This window comes from Erpetoichthys calabaricus, chromosome 15 (assembly GCF_900747795.2).
Source record: "Erpetoichthys calabaricus chromosome 15, fErpCal1.3, whole genome shotgun sequence".
Taxonomy (NCBI): domain Eukaryota; kingdom Metazoa; phylum Chordata; class Cladistia; order Polypteriformes; family Polypteridae; genus Erpetoichthys; species Erpetoichthys calabaricus.
Genome location: NC_041408.2, coordinates 9,655,091 through 9,674,360, shown reverse-complemented (window position 1 = coordinate 9,674,360; position 19,270 = coordinate 9,655,091). Strand labels below are relative to the sequence as shown.

Sequence of the window (19,270 nt, the reverse complement as noted above, 5' to 3'; positions counted from 1 at the left end):
TTTGAAAATCTCACCCAAAAAAAAAAAAACCACTCGAGATGGCAAAACTAAAAACCAAAAAAAAAAGTTGTGTCTATTTTTTTTGTTTAAATTTTAACTAGATCCTCTACAACCACATCAACTGATGCAATTTTTACATCACCAGAGTTGTAATTTGGCTGTTTTACTCACCACAACCCTACTGCAAAATGCTATTAAAAATATTAAAACATATTACATTTTTTTTTTTTTTTTTTTACCACTTATTTCTGAAAATTGCTTGGTTACAGAACTTTCATAAACAAAAATGTGATCTCTCCTACCTGCCCTGCACCCTTACGATTGTTGGATAGGGCATAACTGCCCTGTCTTAAATAAGCAAGTTAGGAATAGGGATGGATGAAAAATGTAATCTTTACTGGTGATGAACAAAAACATTCCAACTTTCAAAATGGTTAAACTAGTGTAACCCCCTGAATAAACCAGAATGCCTACATTTTTTTTTGGTCTGGTATTACATTAATGTCACTAGTTTCGGATGTACAGTATATAGATCGGTAGTTATTCAAACCCTCTATATAATAACTGTGCTAATGTTTGCCTGTCATGCAAGCATCCTGGCAAGTTTTTTTTTTTTAGTTTTACCTTTATATTTATGAAAATCACTGATGCTCCTGTCCTCTACTGCCCCCTTACAATGGACAACCATTTTAAGAGTACAAAGTATGGCAGGATTTTCATTTAACGTTTCATCTGATTCTTGCATTGCTTCATCCGTTTCTTCCACACCCCCCCCCCCCCCAAATAAAACACTTTCACTGGTGCTTTCCTTATTCCCTTGGAGGAACAAACAAGTACATATGCAGTATCAACAACTCTTGATCTTTGTCATCGATTATAGCCTCTATTGATACGCCCAAGGCACACTGCCTATGTGCTCAAAATTCATATTCAAGTATATATCATTACAATGGTGGCCCACACCCCCTTTTAAATAACTTTACTAGTCCATGTCTTCCACTACTATTTACCACTTGAGCATGAATTTAAGTTTTTCCCTCTCCACCCTTGGGAAATCAGGAGAAAATGTATAAGTAAGAAAGATTCATTATTAAAACCCGTTTAGTCTGACAACACAGCTGTTGATCCAAATAGCTATTGCTCACTAAGGAAAAATAGATAAACTTTAAAACTAAATTAACTGAACAACTATCCAACACCTTGAACTTATTCAAAAAGTGCTGCAATACACTGAAGACTGCAATTTTACCCAATTAAGAAAAAAAATATATATTTAAAGCAGTACTGCAAATTTAGCTCCCATTTGAGTCAAAATGGGTGGGTGTTGTAGCATTATTTTTCCACTTACCAGAAGGTAATGTTTGGTAGTCCTGGAAAGAATAATAAAAAAAATGCCTTTGACCTGGACATAACCTGTTTGCTGTTTGTTTGGGCAGTCATATAATTTACCACACACCCACCACAATCCACAAAAGGTAAAACACAAAATCTACAAAATGGTGAAGTCAAAAACATCAGAATAAAATGTTTTACAGGTTTGTTCATTTTTCATAATGCACCATGAAATGAACACAAAGCTGAGCAACACTAAACTTATAGAAAGCCTAGCCTTGTAATCATTTATGGCACTGTTCCATCAGCTCGGTTTCTGAAAAGGGCTAGAACACTAAGACTATTTGGAAAATTATATTAAATATATCCAGCGTACTATGGTCTTTATTTAGGATAGTCTAAAAACATTGTGTTGAGAAGACCCACTCACCATCTTTGATTGGTCTGCCATCTGGGACTGCCTACATTTTTGCAAATGGAAGAGAGCAAAGAGGGAGAAAGGAAAAAATGTGGAAAGGTTTTATAACTGCTTGTTTCCACAGAAATGAGGAATGTTCAAATAAGTTGGACTATCACATCTCATGGCATGTTCAGGTACTGTGGCTTCTTGCAGAACCGGCTTTAAATTCCTATTCCAAATGCTATTTTAATGCTGGATGGATTTCACCCGATACAATCAGATGGAATGGGCAAAAGACAGGAGGAGGACTGGACATCAATTAGCACATTCCCACCACAGGAACTTTGTTTTCATGAACCAAAGTTCCTGTCTAATGTATTCTCTGGGCCACATGTGGTCTATGACCACTTTGTGTTGCATTCCCACCACACAAGAGGATCTGTAACCTTTATGAAAAACGTTAGGTACAAGGAAGAGTGGTATAAAGTAAGGCACTTCATCTTAACTGATAACTCTCTGACAACTCATACCGGAGTCCTACCTATGATGGGGTGGGGGGTGTTGAAATACCAGGTACCATCTACTATATGGGCAGAGTTCCTGCAGTGAGAATGCTACAGAAGTTCCAGAGTTTCTAAATAGTCCCTGAACAAAGCGTTTGGAAAGTGTCTTTAGTGAATAAGCAATACTGTTAGTCAAATTACAATAAACTCCAGTGTGCAATTCAGAATTCATCCAAGATATGGCTAAGTTATACCATCCTTATTAAGGTTTATATTCCTTCTTAAAGGAACTTGTCAACAGAAGGGATTCACTCAGTTATTCACAGTCTAATGATGAATCATTTCAACTCTGGAAATAGTGACTTCAACCAGGGGGACACTCAAAGGAATAATAAACATTCATCCATCCATCCATCCATGGACACAAGCTACTTTAAATTTTCAGGTTAAATGCCTTTAAATATAAACCTGTGGCACAAGATGGCAGATCTGTCCACATTCTGATCCATCTTACTCCCAACAAGCAAGCCTGCTTTTTGACAGCAACAAAAAGTATTGGGGAAGTAGCCAAAATCCTGAGTATAAAATAAATAAAAAGAGCAAACATTACTGCCATGCCAACTCCACAAAGAGGGTAAACAAAGATGGTATCAGAACAACTTAAAACCATGTGGCTGCACACATACTGTGGACAAACTCTCGTGGCTAACGATGAAGCTGCGAGTCGCTCCCAATTTATGGGAGAATAAACTTGTCTCCTAAAAAGATGGTAACCAAACCCACTTTAGCTGCAAAGTCAAAGAAAAATGCTCAAAGTTGCTCAGTTAATGTTTTTGTTTTTGACAGCTTGTGCTCATCTTGCAACAAGCACAATTATTGATAACACATGCGATACCTTTACTATTTATTTTTTTTTTTTTTTTACAAAATACAAAAAGCAAATCTGTTACTGATCCACAGCATGCTTGATATATTCAAAAACAAAACCTAATGACAAGATTGCCTTTTCTGTGACTTGCAAATACAAGTAGGGACACAGTTAGGAGGATAAGCTCACTTTGATTCACTGAGAGCAGAATAACTGTGGCAGTTACTTAAAGCAATATAAAAACAGATTCATTCTTCTTGAGCTATTACTGCCTTTTTTGCGTGCTCCATGACCTTAATGCAGTCTCCCTTTATGTGGTGCAGACCCCTTTTACTTTTCTGCCATGTATATTTTAGGGGGCCTCCACATGGACTACTGGGTTGATCTAATCCAGTGGTTTCCAAACTCGCTCGTGGGAAGACAACATTGCTCTAAACTGTTTCAGAATCAGTGAAATCAGTTTTACCTCTGATTGATCTCATTTAATTAACTGACCTTTTGTCTTATTTTACACTCTGAAAAGTAAAAAAAAAAAAAGTGACATTTATATTTATAAGACATTACAAAATTAGATTTTTTTTAGCTGTAAATGTAATTCTTTGGTTGCTTTCCAAGTAATGTCTTTTCTGATTTGCTCCTTTAATTGTATCCTAATAGAGTGTTGTTAACAGACTGCAGAGGCTGCAACTACTTCAGCATCAGACCCATTATTGTACTTATTAGTAACAAACGGATTAAGGAAAAAACAACTTTTACATTTTCTACACGAACCTCAAAATGTAGAAACTAGGAATAAAAGGCTACAGAGGGTGATCAAGAATCACTAGTATAAGCAAAATGGGGCAGCTCTGCAATATCCCAGAAGTTTGAATCTGTAGTAGGCTTATTAGTTACTATTTCAAATAGTTACTCAGATAAAAAATGAAGCCAAAACTACAGACACACACACACCCCTGGTTATTATGGTTTATTTACATTAATTTCAATGGTTGTAAATATATATATTAGCCTCTACTTGTAAATTAAAATGCATCATACACAAATGTCTATCAAAAACCATTAATGGCTATTCCCGTCTAACTTGTTATACTAGTCCAATTAAAAATGCTACAATGATTTTTTTTTTAATTATTCTGTATAGAAAGAAACAAAGAAAAATTGAATCCGAAATACCTACCTGTTAACACTGATGTTAAGCGAAAATGTTTTCTAAAGGTTGAGGATACCAAGCAATCACCAAATCAATGTGAAAAGCTATTAAAAATAAGGGGGGGTGGTCGGGTCGAGAACCAAAAAAAAAAAAAACCAAGCCCGATTTGCCAGACCCAAAAAAGGAGACAAACTTAAAGTTGCTAAAACATCCATACAATAACAGTGTTCATTTATCTGCTGAAGTTTATTAGTAGTATCCTGTAAGCACATATATCTTAAGTGAGGGTACACCAACTGGAAAATAACCAAGGAGGTGGGGGAAAATCATCAGGTGCAACAGTACTTTGCAAGTACTATGCAAGAAGTTATGTCTAAATTACATTAATGCACTTGAAATAGGGATTGTATACATGCAACCATTTATCAGTGATCTGTCTGTTTGAAAATCCAGTTCCCAACCAAACTAAAATGTGTAACTGGGATATGACAGGAAAATCAGAGCACCTGAAGAAAGCTCAGTATAAGACCCAAGTAAACCAGAAAACAAATTCTTACAACTCCTGAGTTTATAATTGTTCTCTACCCAACACACTTTCAGCACACACGGCATAAATCAAACATTTTTATTGCAGTATTTACATGTTTAGCAATGCATACAAAATGTACAACTATATCAGCCATTTATTACCCATTTTTTATTTACAGAAAACAAAATATTAAAAAATTGGAATGCTTTTACAAACACTTAAAAAAGAAAAAAAAAAAAAAAGAAAAAATAAAACAGCATCAATGCTGGTAACAGCTTGGCTGCTCTATTCCAATGCCTTTGAACCCATTATGGCCAGTTCCTCCACTACAAACCCATTAAACAGGCACCATCTGAAATGATGAACACATAACCAGCATTCTAACCTGCACATTGTAATGTTGCATGATTAAATAGGATTTCAATTAAGCAGATTCTGTTAATAATTTTAAAAACTAGCTTGTAAATTTGCATTACAGTTCTAACATTTACCATTGTTTAAGAAAATTAAGGGGGGGGGGGGGGAGAAAATGTAATCCAGGTGTCTTACTGCACTTTAATGCCTGATGCTTTTGTTCAGTGGTAAACCAACAGCCAACACTGACTGTTCATCACTTCTGAAGTTATTTGCACCTGTGAAATAGTTTCCTTTGCTAAAACAAAAGCCTTGTAGTGTGGCTTGTTAAGCCCCTGCTATGCTTCCAGCCTCTATCAATTTGTATTTCTTAGCTCTCACTTAAAACGCATCAATTATTCATCACAGTCTCTCTGCTAAGTTTTCACAGGAAATATTTGGACAACTAAAACATTTAAACATCAGTTTAAGACCAAATTCAAATCTTGTATTGCTGAAAATGACATCTCTCTCACAAAGATTTTAGAAAATTAAAAATGTCTATTATTATGCAATTTAAAAAAAAAAACAAAAAAAAACACACCTTTACAGGAAATGTTAGAAATAAAATGTATCAGATGTTAGTAAAGATGGCAGTGATTAAATTTTATCAAAACAGAATCTAAAAAACACTGAGAAAAACTAAAATCTCAAAGTACAAAATATGCAGGCGTTTTTGTACAAGAATGCTACAATAGTATATAACCGAGGAGTCTTAAAATGTGTCAGACAGGCCCTTGATATGCTTTCTCTTTATTAAGTCTGTGCCCTGGATGGAAAAGTATGTAAATTAATGTCGTAAAAAGTATTGTTAAAACATCCTAGAGGATGAAGACACCTAAGACCGCAAACTTTAGAAGTTTCATATTCTGAACAATTTTCAATTAAGAGAATGGTATGCAAATGCAGAGATTTTTCAGAAACACTAAATCATTGAGACAAGACATTTCCTGAGGAATTATCTGGTTAAAAAACAAACAAACAAAAAAACAAACAAGTGTACAGCTGCCTTAAGAAAAGTAACAACTCAAAAGTTGTTACTGCCTTGTAAAGGCTTTTTTCTGTTTGGCTTTAACAATGTCATCTGGAGAGGGCGTCTGAAAGCAAAATGGTGGTATCTTAAATAAAGGGTTCTGGTCTTTCCTTTTCACTACTTGCACCTGTGAGTTGTATAAAAAAGCTTTGTGAATGATACAGGACCTTTTCTCAAGGTACCTTGAAGTATATTGAAATGACAAGGCCAAGGCAAAGACTGAAGGTTTAGCACTTATATCTTTTGAACTTGAAGTAGTCCGCATCCGTCTTTTAAAGACTTTTTCATTTTTGTTTTTGAACTCCGGCATATGCGACTTTCTGTCTCTGGAACGATCAGTAACATATCCCCTTGTTTCAGAGCATTCTTTCCGTAGGGCTTTATTGCTTGGTTGGCTCTGTATAAGAGTTTTCAAATCAATATTCATATCTACTATTGGAGATGCCTGCATTTTGCAGCTGTTTAAGGGATTACCAGCCAATTCACTTCTTAATGGTACTGGAGGCCAATCAGTTTTCACCTCATCTCTGGTAATGTTTTCCAAGTTGCTATTCTGGTGAGACAACAAAGAGCAAAGAGACAAAGGAGCCCCTAACTTAAATTCATTTTCAGAAGTTGGCTGTGACAGAGACAATGATGGCTCTTTGTCAATAGTCTCTGGCTTGTCACAGATATCCAAGAAAGAAGCGTACAGATTGGGGCTACTTTTCTTGTGCTCATGAAACAGATCCTCAAGAGAAGGATTTACAGTCTCCGGCTTACTGCTGGTGGATTCGCTGCAATTACTGAATGAATTGCTGTGGCAAACAGAGTTAAGGTTTTTGAACACTGTAGTTGCTCGAGTCTGCATGGCATCTTGCAGAATTAAACTATTAAGTGAGGATGTTAAGTGGTTAGTTTCAGATAAACAAATACTGGATTTGCAGGGCTGATTGTCTGTGGATGTTTCAGTAGAGAAAGCATGCTCTCTGTTAATGTTGTCTAAGACAGCTCCAGAAGAATGAGATAATACTGCACTCCCTCCACAGTTTATTTCATTACTGGGAATCAGTTCTGCTAAACTAAGTTTTGATAGTGAATTTTTAAACATGCCAGAGTTTGTTTTTGCAAAAATAGTACTTTCATCCATATTAAATGGAAAGAGATTTAACAATGACTTTTCACAAGAGTTAGTCCCTTTATCAATATAAGGCACTTTTAGACTTCTGTCAGAAGGTACATCACCAGACAGAATTACAGATGAATTAGGTCCAGAAAATGTATCACTTGGATTTAAGAGTGTTGCCATTTTGTTGTTGGACTTTTCTAAAATGACACAATGCCTCGAGTGGTTGGGATAACCCAAATCTAATGAACAAAATATGTCTCCTTACCTTACGATAGCCAATAGTATTCAAAGGTGGACAAAAAGCATGAAGGATTCCATCAAGAAGATGATGCAGCAAAAATAGTTTAGCAATACATGTTGGGAGGGAAAAAGGAGAAAAGGCATTATATTACTAAATGACTTTTTTTTTTTTTTTTACTTTGTCACAAAGAGCATACAACCTTCACACAGTTTCAACGCTTTCAAAGAGCACAATCTGGTAATCTGTCAGTCTGTTTACTATATGTACAGCAATATGGTTAAGAATGGTAGAGAAAACTTCTGTAAGTCATATGGTATTAATTCAGCAACCTAATGATTAAATAGTCAATTATTGTTTTCTGTCAAAAAAAAAAAAAAAAAACACACACCACCACTACACATTTTTGGATGGCGTGTTCTGGTATCCGTTACTTACCCCAAGTAGTTTGTAGGAACTACTGAAAATATTTTTTAATCTCTGGTTTTTGTGCTTAATGGGATATAGTGACCAATACTGATTAACAGCAAGCAATATCAACAAACTCATGACAAAACTTTCACATTACCCATCAAGTTATTCAATCATATGCGTACAATATGCAATAATGCATGTATTTTTACTAAATACTGTTAAAACAGGACACTCCTTCACAAAAGGATTGAAAACAGGACTCTTGACCAATAAATGAAGGGTGTTAAGTAAATCCCCCTTGAAACATTTTCTCAGCCACAATATGGGGTAAGTTGCATATTAATAAAAAGTACATATATTATATATAATTATACACACACACACACACAAACAGGCAAATCAAAAAGTAAAGGCAATTTGAAAATTACACAGTAACTGCTACAGATAGAAGCTGACGCAATACAACACATTTGCAATGGCTTATGGGTAGTTCAACTAGACTAATGGCAGAGCACTGTGCTTTCGAAGACCAGAACAAATTAACAGGGACACTCCAGTGCGGGATTGCTCACTTATTGAACAACGTCCCATAGTACAATTTCTTTGGGCAAAGATAGTGAAACCTGCTGAAATTCACCATATTCCATAGTGCTGGATATATAAAAACGCATGGAATTAATGATTCCACAGCCCCTACGCCTAACAGATCTGTGCGTTTTATTTTTATTACTCATTTTCTGTCTAAATGTTGTTGTGGATTTCTTTTAAACCAATGTTCTGAAATTATTCTGCAAAAGGTTCTGTATATTTTAATTCATTCAGTTGATCTATTGCAGAGTGGCAGGTGAACTATAGTTCCTTTAAATAGCTCCAACTAGACAGACATTCCTAAGCTTCTATAGGTTACAGAAGAAATGACAGCTAGAGCGCAGTTAATCATCCTGTAGACAGTTACTAGGAAAGTTAGAAACACCACGTGGTCAGGTCATCAGTTTTAGGCAAGGCTTTAGAAATCCTTTTTTTCTAGAATGGCAATATGTTTATACTGCAGAAATATAGAAAAAGGAAATGTATATTTCTATATAACACCCAACTCCAGCCACTTTGGATTACAAAATGCTACAAAGACAGTACTTTGTTTCAAGAGGGAAATTAGCCTTTCAACAGAAGCTTTCATTCAAAAAGGCACATCAGCATTACTAAAGGGAAAGAAAATCTTTGGCTTGTCTAAACAGAAGAGAGTAGCTCCAGGGAGGCACTATAAAAACAAAATTGCAGAGGATATGAAGGAGCCGCAGTAGCATTTCTTGACATACATCTGCTGAACAAGTTCATTGGCTGAAGGTCTTTTAATGCTAGTTTGTCAGAGAGGATGTGCAGCATTATTCAGAATGGTATTTCATTTTGTCTTCACTCTCATTCATTACTTTCTCCAGAGGGTCCAGAGAGCACGCCCACCTTTTTAAAAAAGCATCCTATCAATTTTGTGGTGTTCTCTTGAAGTGAGGTTACTGGCACAGCACACCACAGCATAGAAAACTGCGTTACTATTTAATATTGCTTCTTTCACCTTATATGCAACCCCATGCATTTTGAGGGCATGTAAGGGGTTTAAAAAACACACAGCTGAAGTCAAAAACCCCAGGAAATAAACTGGCATTTTTCCAGGACTTTCCAAGGTCTGCAATATGTGAGCAAAGCCAGAAAAGTGCCTCCTATACCAAGTAAAACATCGGAACCATGTCAACATTGATTCAAGTATACCAATCGCAAGACTCTACTTTGTTTTGCATAGATTTCTTCATTCATTTTACACAGTTATAAGTTTAAAAATGTCATACAATTTTCAATCGTTAGTAAGGAGATATTCTTCAATAAAGCCAATCAAGAAATTACTTCCATGTGGCATCCTTTTCATGAGAGCCGTTTTCCATCATTAAAGGGCTGAAAATTCCTTCAGTCAATCTTTACTTATCTTATATATAAAGTTCTCAATACCTAATTTCATCCTCAGTTATTCTACTACAATAATATTGTGAAGCAGGTAGACAGAGTAAAACAGTTCCAAAAAAGACAATGTTAACAGATTTTCCATAGGCCAGCATTTGCAGAGAAATAAATATACTATTCATTCTGCACAAAGCAAACTATACCTACTGTTAACTGGGTAAGGGAAGTAGGTATACAAGAATCAGCAACACAGACATACAAAAAGGGTGATATAATTTTTCAAAATAGCTATAATTACACGCATATGCATATTAGGGTTATGTGGTATACTGGTAGTGGAAAAGTACTGAAAAACCCAAACTTTAAAACTGTACAGTACCATCATTTTTGGATTTTCAGTTCTGAAAGTAAACATCAGCTTTCCTCTCACTTCCCGACTTGCACCCTTTCCCTTGACACTCACTTACTTGCTTCTGAAGTGTTTTGCTAATGGTACAGAGGTCTGAAATGCTGATATCAAAAGACAAATTTTAATACTGATCCAACACTAATTTATATATATTAAAATGTATAAAACGTATACAGAAACATGCATACAGCCCATGAGCTAAATTTGCAAGTGACAAATTGCAATGTAACAAGGCTAGTGCCAAACTCTTTACTCAAGCAAAGTCTGACTTACAGGTATTTTAATGGAGATAAATATGTACAACTAATAAGATCAACTTAAAATTGGTAAAATGTAACCAAGGAGATGTAATACAAATATTAAATTACAAAAATTTGAAGGTGTATAAATAAGTGTAACAAATACTAGATCACCTACACTACTTGGATGGACCAAATAGACCGATAAAATTGTTCCCTTATCCAAAATCTTTCCAAAAGTAAGAAAAATGGATTAGATAACCTTCTCCCATGAGATGATTGATGCTGCCCTTAGTTACAGCATTTTTAGCAAATTTGATGAGACTGTGGTATAAAAATAACAAAATTACCTGTAACCAGAAAAAAACCCCCATGACATTTTAGAGCCCAGGGGCCTCATGTATAAACAGTGCATATGCACAAAAAATGTTGCGTACTCCCGTTTCTACGCTCAAATCGCAAAGTATAAAACCTAAACTTGGTGTAAATCCACGCAAAATTTTCACGGTAGCTAAATGCTTGCCGTACACAAGTTCTCTGCTCGATTTTACAAACTGGCGGCACCCAGCGTCAAAGCTGTGCTCTTGTTCCAGTATGGTTTCCCTTTCTTTTTTAGATCCACATCCTTGACGTGGCTTTATCAAATACACTGGAATTAACCACATATTGTTTATTAGTTTAATACATCCGATTGTAATTAACCTGTAACAATACAATGGTCCATAGAATGGTAAAACTATTCTAAATACCATAGCTATTTATATCACTGTACCGGAGTGTGAATCACAGCTGTACAGCAGCTGATTGGAAAGAGAATTATCGGTATACAGCATCAGGCACATGCTGCTTCAGCCATGCCGTCTATTGAACTGCTCTCATATGGCAAACGCTTCAGAGCCTTTCCTGTACGGACCTCGCGGTTCAGAAAGTTTCATCCAAAGAACTATAAATGTAATCAATCAGTCCATCAAGTGCTCCTTGTAGAACACTTTGTACTTACAATTACCTCACTGTAAACTTGCAATAGTTATAATATTGCACAACCTGAGCCACTTTATAAAGCGCATATTTACATATGATGACGATATTTTTAAGATGAAATGCAGCAAAATATGTTTATTATACAGATAAAACTTTAATTATTAACAATCTATTACAGAGCTGATTGTGTGGCGATTGGGTATTTGGAGAAAGAAAAGGAAGGACAAGAATTGGAGGTTAGTATGTTTGAAAGAGACAGTACTGCTGCAATAAACTTCATTGAAGGTCGCGCATGGCACAGCAAGCATATTGCGTGAAGCATGAACAATTACTGTGCCACTGTGTTCCCATGTTTAATAACATGCTTTAACTCCTATCATGAAAATGATCAAGTATACATCTCAGCATTTTAATTATTCAGAGAGCTGTAATATCACAAATGCAATGGATTCGGTGTACAGTTGGAGGAAGAGAAAGCCCATTTAAGAAGCACGTAGTGATTTACACACAGTGCACATAGAAAATCAAATACAAAAAGCATTTAACATGCTACTTTAGTTACGATGGGATTTGAGAAACTAGTAAATTAAGCGATTTTAAAGATGAAGTTTATGATGTTCTACTTTAATGATAAAATAAACTACGTGATTAAAGTGGAAATTTCGAGATTATAAAGTTGACATTTCAAGCTCTCTCATCCCCAATGTCCGTATTTCTCCCTACCCACATAAGCTTTCATAAAATATTCAGAAGGTGGGCTACAACTCGCCTTTTCATGGCGACTTAGATATCTGACAAGTTTTTTTATTTCGGGCACTGTGCGACTTTGTGAAATTGAGCTTTCGAGTTTCTCCAACACTATGGCACTCGATCAACTTGCCTTTGTTGTTTATACCATTGAAATAATTTTTCCTTGCCTCCACATGGTATTCGCTGAAATTCTTCTATTTTTCCCCCGTGCTTTTGCCATTGCCTTTTCACAGAATGCTGAGCTTAAGGGCTATTTATATTGATTTGCATATTCAAAGAGGCGTAATTCTGGGAGGAGTTGGGGAGTGGTGGCAGGCGTGTGCACATGCGTTACTTTTCATGCTGACTGGAATTTATGGAGAGGAAGAACGAGGAAGTTAGCAAATGCATAGATTTATGCATCTGGATTTTTTTGTGCATACGCACATTTCCGCTTTTGTCCTTACGCCATGTTTTAGTGTGAATTCTATGCACACCGTTATGCATGAGGCCCCTGGTGGTTTCTGTTATTGCTTTGTCCAAGTTCAATAGGTTTTTCCTCATGTGCATCCACTGAACATATATCTACATATTGTGCTATACTAGCAACTGTGAATGTAAATAATATCAAAAAAGTCTCCACACATGCACTGTAAAACTAACAAAAGTACATAGCAACTTACCTTTGGCTGACTTCTCTGCTAAAGCACTGTCTTGGTTTCGGGCACTTGACTTCTGCCCACCTTCTGTAAGTACCACGTCCAAAGCTTTTTGTGGATCAAAGTTGGACTGAAGAGCTGCATTCACAAGAACAGGATCCGGGATAGAGTCACCAAGGACTTCTCGCATATTATCAAGGCATGAATACAGTCGAGCTATGATAGGGTGAAAAGAAAATAAATGTTAGTGTGTTTAAACAATCATCTTGGTCTTCCATCATCCACACTACATTTTCAACCCACAAAAAAAAAAAAAAACAAAAAAAAAAAAAAACACACTTTTGAAAATGCTCTTTATTGTGGATGGGCAAAAATGAAGATGTCTAACAATGTGAGCTTGCATTCTGGTTGGTACAGGCTTACCGTGTGTCTCTTTTCTGATGGGAAACTACTAATTACAACACAGGGTTGTGCTGTATACCGGAACAGGAATTTTTTTTTTTTTTTTTTTTTTTTTTTAAATGGTATGGTACCAGCAATCCCATGCTTCCATTTCTTCACCACTCACTAGTGTAGTTGTGAAAAGAACTTCTGCTTTGTAGACTACTGTATACCCAAATTATTGCTTTGATGTGGCTTGTACTTTATAGGAACACTCATCCACCCTTATTACTTTGACATGTTCAGGACTTCACAGCTATCAAGAGGGAGTGTAGTGTGGTGTGGTGTGCATCATTGAGGCGACCAATTAATTGTGTGGTGCACCTGGGAGGCTGGCGTAAGATGGAGGATTTTGGAGTTGTCCATTATTTGCTTCAAAACTGTTTCGGTACCAGTACGGATGTCCAAAAGCTGCTATTAATACCAAAGTGAAAATTTAAGTACCGATGCAACACTATTGCAACGTCTCATTCCCTGATTGTTTTTAGTGAAGGGTGACCAAACTCCAACATAGTAGGCACAGAAGCATTTCTTTCCATGGCAACTGTTGTACTGGTTACCTGTACACATCTCAACTGCATTTCATGCAATTCTTAGAAATCATGGTCTAGCAACTATATATGCTCAAACTACACTAGCACGTTCCAACCGATTGAGAGTTGATGACACAGATGCTCAAACTAAATGTACTATGCGCATTTACTGCAGTTGACACACAGTGAATGTCAGGAAATTTAATGGTGGCATGAGAAGAAATAGTTCAAGAGATTGTTAACACTACAAAGCAGCAGACTAAAATTTCTGAAATGACATTCTTCAGATCATGCAATAGGCCAATTACAAAATTCAATTGGGCAGTGCAACAAGCCTCACACTACATGCGAAAGGATGGAAGACAAAGCTTGAATAACTGAGCCAAATTGGGTGGGGAACCCACCGCATATCTCCAGTTAAAGATGCCTATGCTCAGTATAGGCAGACAATTATTATGTCATATGCATTTTTGTTCATTTTAGTAGGGAAAAAAATACTTTTAGTAAGTGATGTGAAAAATGCTAGTGTGGATGGAGGTTATTTTCATCTAAAATCACAATTTCTAAAACAGTGTGGGCATTGCCTTAGAGACACACACACACACAGCGCCTAAGTTTTCAAAACTGCTTCTTCTCTAAAAAAAAAAAAAAAAAAAAAATCCAACAGCCAATGAAACCAGTTTTAAATATCTGAATCCAAAAATCTTGTACTAAATGCAAAGCTTGAAGTCAATAAGAAGAATCAAACATGAGCACTAGGTGAATGTATAGGGCTCTGACAAAACATGCATCCAAAAACCAAACAAGATTTGTATTATGTTATACATAAGGCTTATCCCTGCTTTATAGTTCTATCCTATACTCTTATGTCTGTTAACAAGGAATTATATTTCATGCACTTTCGTGTCATTTTTATTAAAACATGCTTCATTTAAATATTGTTCAGTTAGTATGTATTATATACATGGCCTTTTAAGGTACATTCTTTGTGTTCTAATGGGTGCAACCCCAAGAGGCAGGGCCACCATTACACCACACTTCAGACTGCCCTCTGCCTTTATATTCTGGCTAAGGGCAGAGTTTAGGAGAGGTTCATTGTGAAGTTGTGGAATGTTTATTTTTGCTGCAAGTTCTGTTCTACATACACGTTTAGACATTTTTATTTAAAATACATTCTTACATATATAATAAAAAAGGAAATTTGTTTTGGGTTGTCCTAAAAGCCAGAGGTTTGTGGTTTCCCTCTCCCCTGACAGGCACGTTTATGAAATTAAAAATTATTTTTGAACTTCTAAAGACCGACACATTTCAGGCCTGAGCAGGCCTTGAATTCTGACTTCTTGGTGTGGGGACAGGCTGCCTGCGATGAGGCTTATTCACGCTTTTTGAAATTCCGTGCTATAGCTTCATAAATTTTAAAGTGCCATTACCAGCATTAAAAATTCCTATGCAAAAAATACACAATATAAATAAAATATGTTCTTCAATTGCTTTCCAAAGACAGATAGAAAGCACTTAGAAATCAGCAAAAGTCAGGACACAGAATTTACTGTAAGAACAGTAGCAAAGTGCCTAAAACGGCAGGGTTTTAAGGTTAGTTATGATGTATATATTTAGCCTGGAGCAACAAATGTTCATTTCATGCTATATACAATATGCAAAATTATAGCCTTTAATTTAAGCAAGCTTCATGTATTTGGGAGGAGGGAGGAAAATTCATAAACTCCACACAAACGGTCCTGAGAATGGAATTCCACAGGAGTTAGTCGACTGTGCTGAAAACTGTTGTCACCCTCCGACTATAAACCCAAATTAAATTGGAAGTCTAAATCAAAGGGTTCTAAAACCTTGATCAAGTCCACTAAGCTTGTCTCGATTCTGTGACACAAACTCCAAAGAAGACTCCTCTTCCTCAAATTCTTCCTCCTCCAAAGGTTCAGTGAATGAAGATGGTTTGTCACGTCTGGAGTAGATGAATTCAGCAGCTGAAACACACATTTAGCAATAAGTCAATTCTCCAGGACAAATAGCCACAGCTTCATGGAAAGTATTACAACACTGCACTCTTATGTACTCAATGCAATTTAAAAAAAAAAAAAATGCACAACTCATATATTCAGTTTTCCTGCAAAGAACCTCAAACACAGCATTGTGCCCTGATTAGAAATATCAGGAAATGAATACTTGTATGCAAACACAGTAGAAAGAAAATTAACCATTGATTGAATATATTAAGTGTTCACATTGGCTAAAGTGAGCAATTCTACCATTAATTACAAATGGTTTCTATGGAAATTTAAATATAGAACACAATCTTGCATGGCAAATGCATATATAACATGTTTGTGATGAAATAACCGATTCAATATTAGACCTATCCTTTAAAGAAGTGGGCTCAATAATCAGGGACAGACGGATGACACACTTGCAGATTGTGGAAATCCAACTCTGTAGACTTGCAGAAATGAGTAACTCAGGGTGGGGGCAGAAAAAGTTCTCTAAAGTTTTCACATCTCTGGAGAAAGAGGGTAAAGGAAGGGATATCTAGGCTTTAGTGTGTGCAGAGTAATAGACCAATAGTTCAACTAAAGACTACACCAGTGGCAGTTATGTCACACATAATGAATACCTTTGAGAGACAGGTCCTAGATCATATGAACACAATGGATCCAGGTGGTCTACCATGAGGAGTTTGCCTATTGGACAAAGAATGGAGAGCAGGATGCAATAACCTATCAGCTCCACAAGGTTTGTTCTCAACTAGACAAAGCTGGCAGCAATGTGAATCAGGTTTTCTGATTTCTCCAGTGACTTCCAGACCATCCATTTTGTTAAGGGGTAAGTTCAAGAGATATACGGATGGCTGAGCCAATGGTGTTCTAGATAAGGAGCTCTGTCCAGCACACCACAGTTTGAGAGATTCAAGGATCGTGTTCGATACAGATGTGAGCCACACAAGTAAAAGCTCCGTCTCCTTTTCTCTTTACCACTCAGACTGTAAATGTAACACAAGGTCAAGACTTGTGCACAAATTCTTAGATGATTCTGGAGAGCAGGGAAAACCCAACAATCTAAAATCATCTATAACATGAGAACAACTTTCAATTACTCTACATTTTATGTTTAGATCATGAAATATACAGAATGCCTCACTAACCGGATATAGTATGTACCTGCACAACACCAAAGCCTCTTTGAGCAGAATCTGACTACTAAGTAGTTTAAATGCACATTTGGCTTCGCAATTAACAGTTCACCAATAGCACAAACATTACTGTATCTGATTGAAGTGTCCACTTTTATTGAAATGTACTATAAAATTAATATGAACTACTTCAGAGTACATTGTTAAATGCATACATTAACACTTGCTCAGTTAAAGGAATTTCTGTGCATTTGTTCTGTCTTCTGTAGATCCACAAATGCAGTGTAAAAAAAAAACCAACACCACGAGATGTGTTTGAGTAATTCTGGGTGAAATGGATAGGATTTCATCCTGGCAGTTTTGGGCAAAAGGCAGGAACCAACTATGAACTAAGCACCAGTACTTCCCAGGACAACTTGTACTGGGGTAATTTGGAATCATAATTTATTCCAAAATACATGTGTTAATGATGTGGAATTCAAAAACACAGGTCAGGTTTTTTTTTTTTTTTTTTTTAAAGTAGGTTTCAATCTAATTTACACACTAATTTGTAGTACTAGGGTGTTGTACCGTGTTAGCCATTATGAATGTAGAGAAAAGCCAAGCAAAATGACACCTTTTATTGGCTAACTAAAAAGATTACAATATGCAAGCTTTCAAGGCAACTCAGGCTTGAAAGCTTCCATCCATCCATCCATTGTCTCCCGCTTATCCGAGGTCGGGTCGCGGGGGCAGCAGCTTGAGCAGAGATGCCCAGACTTCCCTCTCCCCGGCCACTTCTTCTAGCTCTTCCGGGAGAATCCCAAGGCGTTCCCAGGCCAGTCGAGAGACATAGTCCCTCCAGCGTGTCCTGGGTCTTACCCGGGGCCTCCTCCCGGTTGGACGTGCCCGGAACACCTCACCAGGGAGGCGTCCAGGAGGCATCCTGATCAGATGCCCGAGCCACCTCATCTGACTCCTCTCGATGCGGAGGAGCAGCGGCTCTACTCTGAGCCCCTCCCGGATGACTGAGCTTCTCACCCTATCTTTAAGGGAAAGCCCAGACACCCTGCGGAGGAAACTCATTTCAGCCGCTTGTATTCGCGATCTCGTTCTTTCAGTCACTACCCATAGCTCTTGACCATAGGTGAGGGTAGGAACATAGATCGACTGGTAAATTGAGAGCTTCGCCTTGCGGCTCAGCTCCTTTTTCACCACGACAGACCGATGCAGAGCCCGCATTACTGAGGATGCCGCACCGATCCGCCTGTCGATCTCACGCTCCATTCTTCCCTCACTCGTGAACAAGACCCTGAGATACTTGAACTCCTCCACTTGGGGCAGGATCTCGCTACCAACCCTGAGAGGGCACTCCACCCTTTTCCGGCTGAGGACCATGGTCTCGGATTTGGAGGTGCTGATTCTCATCCCAGCCGCTTCACACTCGGCTGCGAACCGATCCAGAGAGAGCTGAAGATCACGGCCTGATGAAGCAAACAGGACAACATCATCTGCAAAAAGCAGTGACCCAATCCTGAGCCCACCAAACTGGACCCTCTCAACACCCTGGCTGCGCCTAGAAATTCTGTCCATAAAAGATATGAACAGAATCGGTGACAAAGGGCAGCCCTAGCGGAGTCCAACTCTCACTGGAAACGGGTTCGACTTACTGCCGGCAATGCGGACCAAGCTCTGGCACCGATCGTACAGGGACTGAACAGCCCTTATCAGGGGGGCCGGTACCCCATACTCTCGGAGTACCCCCCACAGGATTCCCTGAGGGACACGGTCGAATGCCTTTTCTAAGTCCACAAAACACATGTAGACTGGTTGGGCAAACTCCCATGCACCCTCCAGGACCCTGCTAAGGGTATAGAGCTGGTCCACTGTTCCGCGACCAGGACGAAAACCACACTGTTCCTCCTGAATCCGAGGCTCGACTATCCGACGGACCCTCCTCTCCAGGACCCCTGAATAGACTTTTCCAGGGAGGCTGAGGAGTGTGATCCCTCTGTAGTTGGAACACACCCTCCGATCCCCCTTCTTAAAGAGGGGGACCACCACCCCGGTCTGCCAATCCAGAGGCACTGTCCCTGATGTCCATGCGATGTTGCAGAGGCGTGTCAGCCAAGACAGTCCTACAACATCCAGAGCCTTGAGGAACTCCGGGCGTATCTCATCCACCCCCGGGGCCCTACCACCAAGGAGTTTTTTGACCACCTCGGTGACCTCAGTCC

The 19,270-nt window shown here is 37.9% G+C and overlaps 1 protein-coding gene across 2 annotated transcripts in view; it reads right to left on the bottom strand.

The window, feature by feature from the left end:
• The window catches only part of hbs1l (HBS1-like translational GTPase), a 126,528-nt gene that overhangs the window by 99,617 nt on the left and 7,641 nt on the right, over nt 1-19,270 (bottom strand). For both annotated transcript variants that reach the window (XM_028820125.2, XM_028820126.2), the window contains exons 3-4: nt 15,757-15,894; nt 12,960-13,151 (exon numbers count right to left, since the gene is read on the bottom strand). In XM_028820125.2, coding sequence (XP_028675958.1) covers nt 12,960-13,151; nt 15,757-15,894 — 330 coding nt within the window. The remainder of the gene's footprint in view (nt 1-12,959; nt 13,152-15,756; nt 15,895-19,270) is intronic.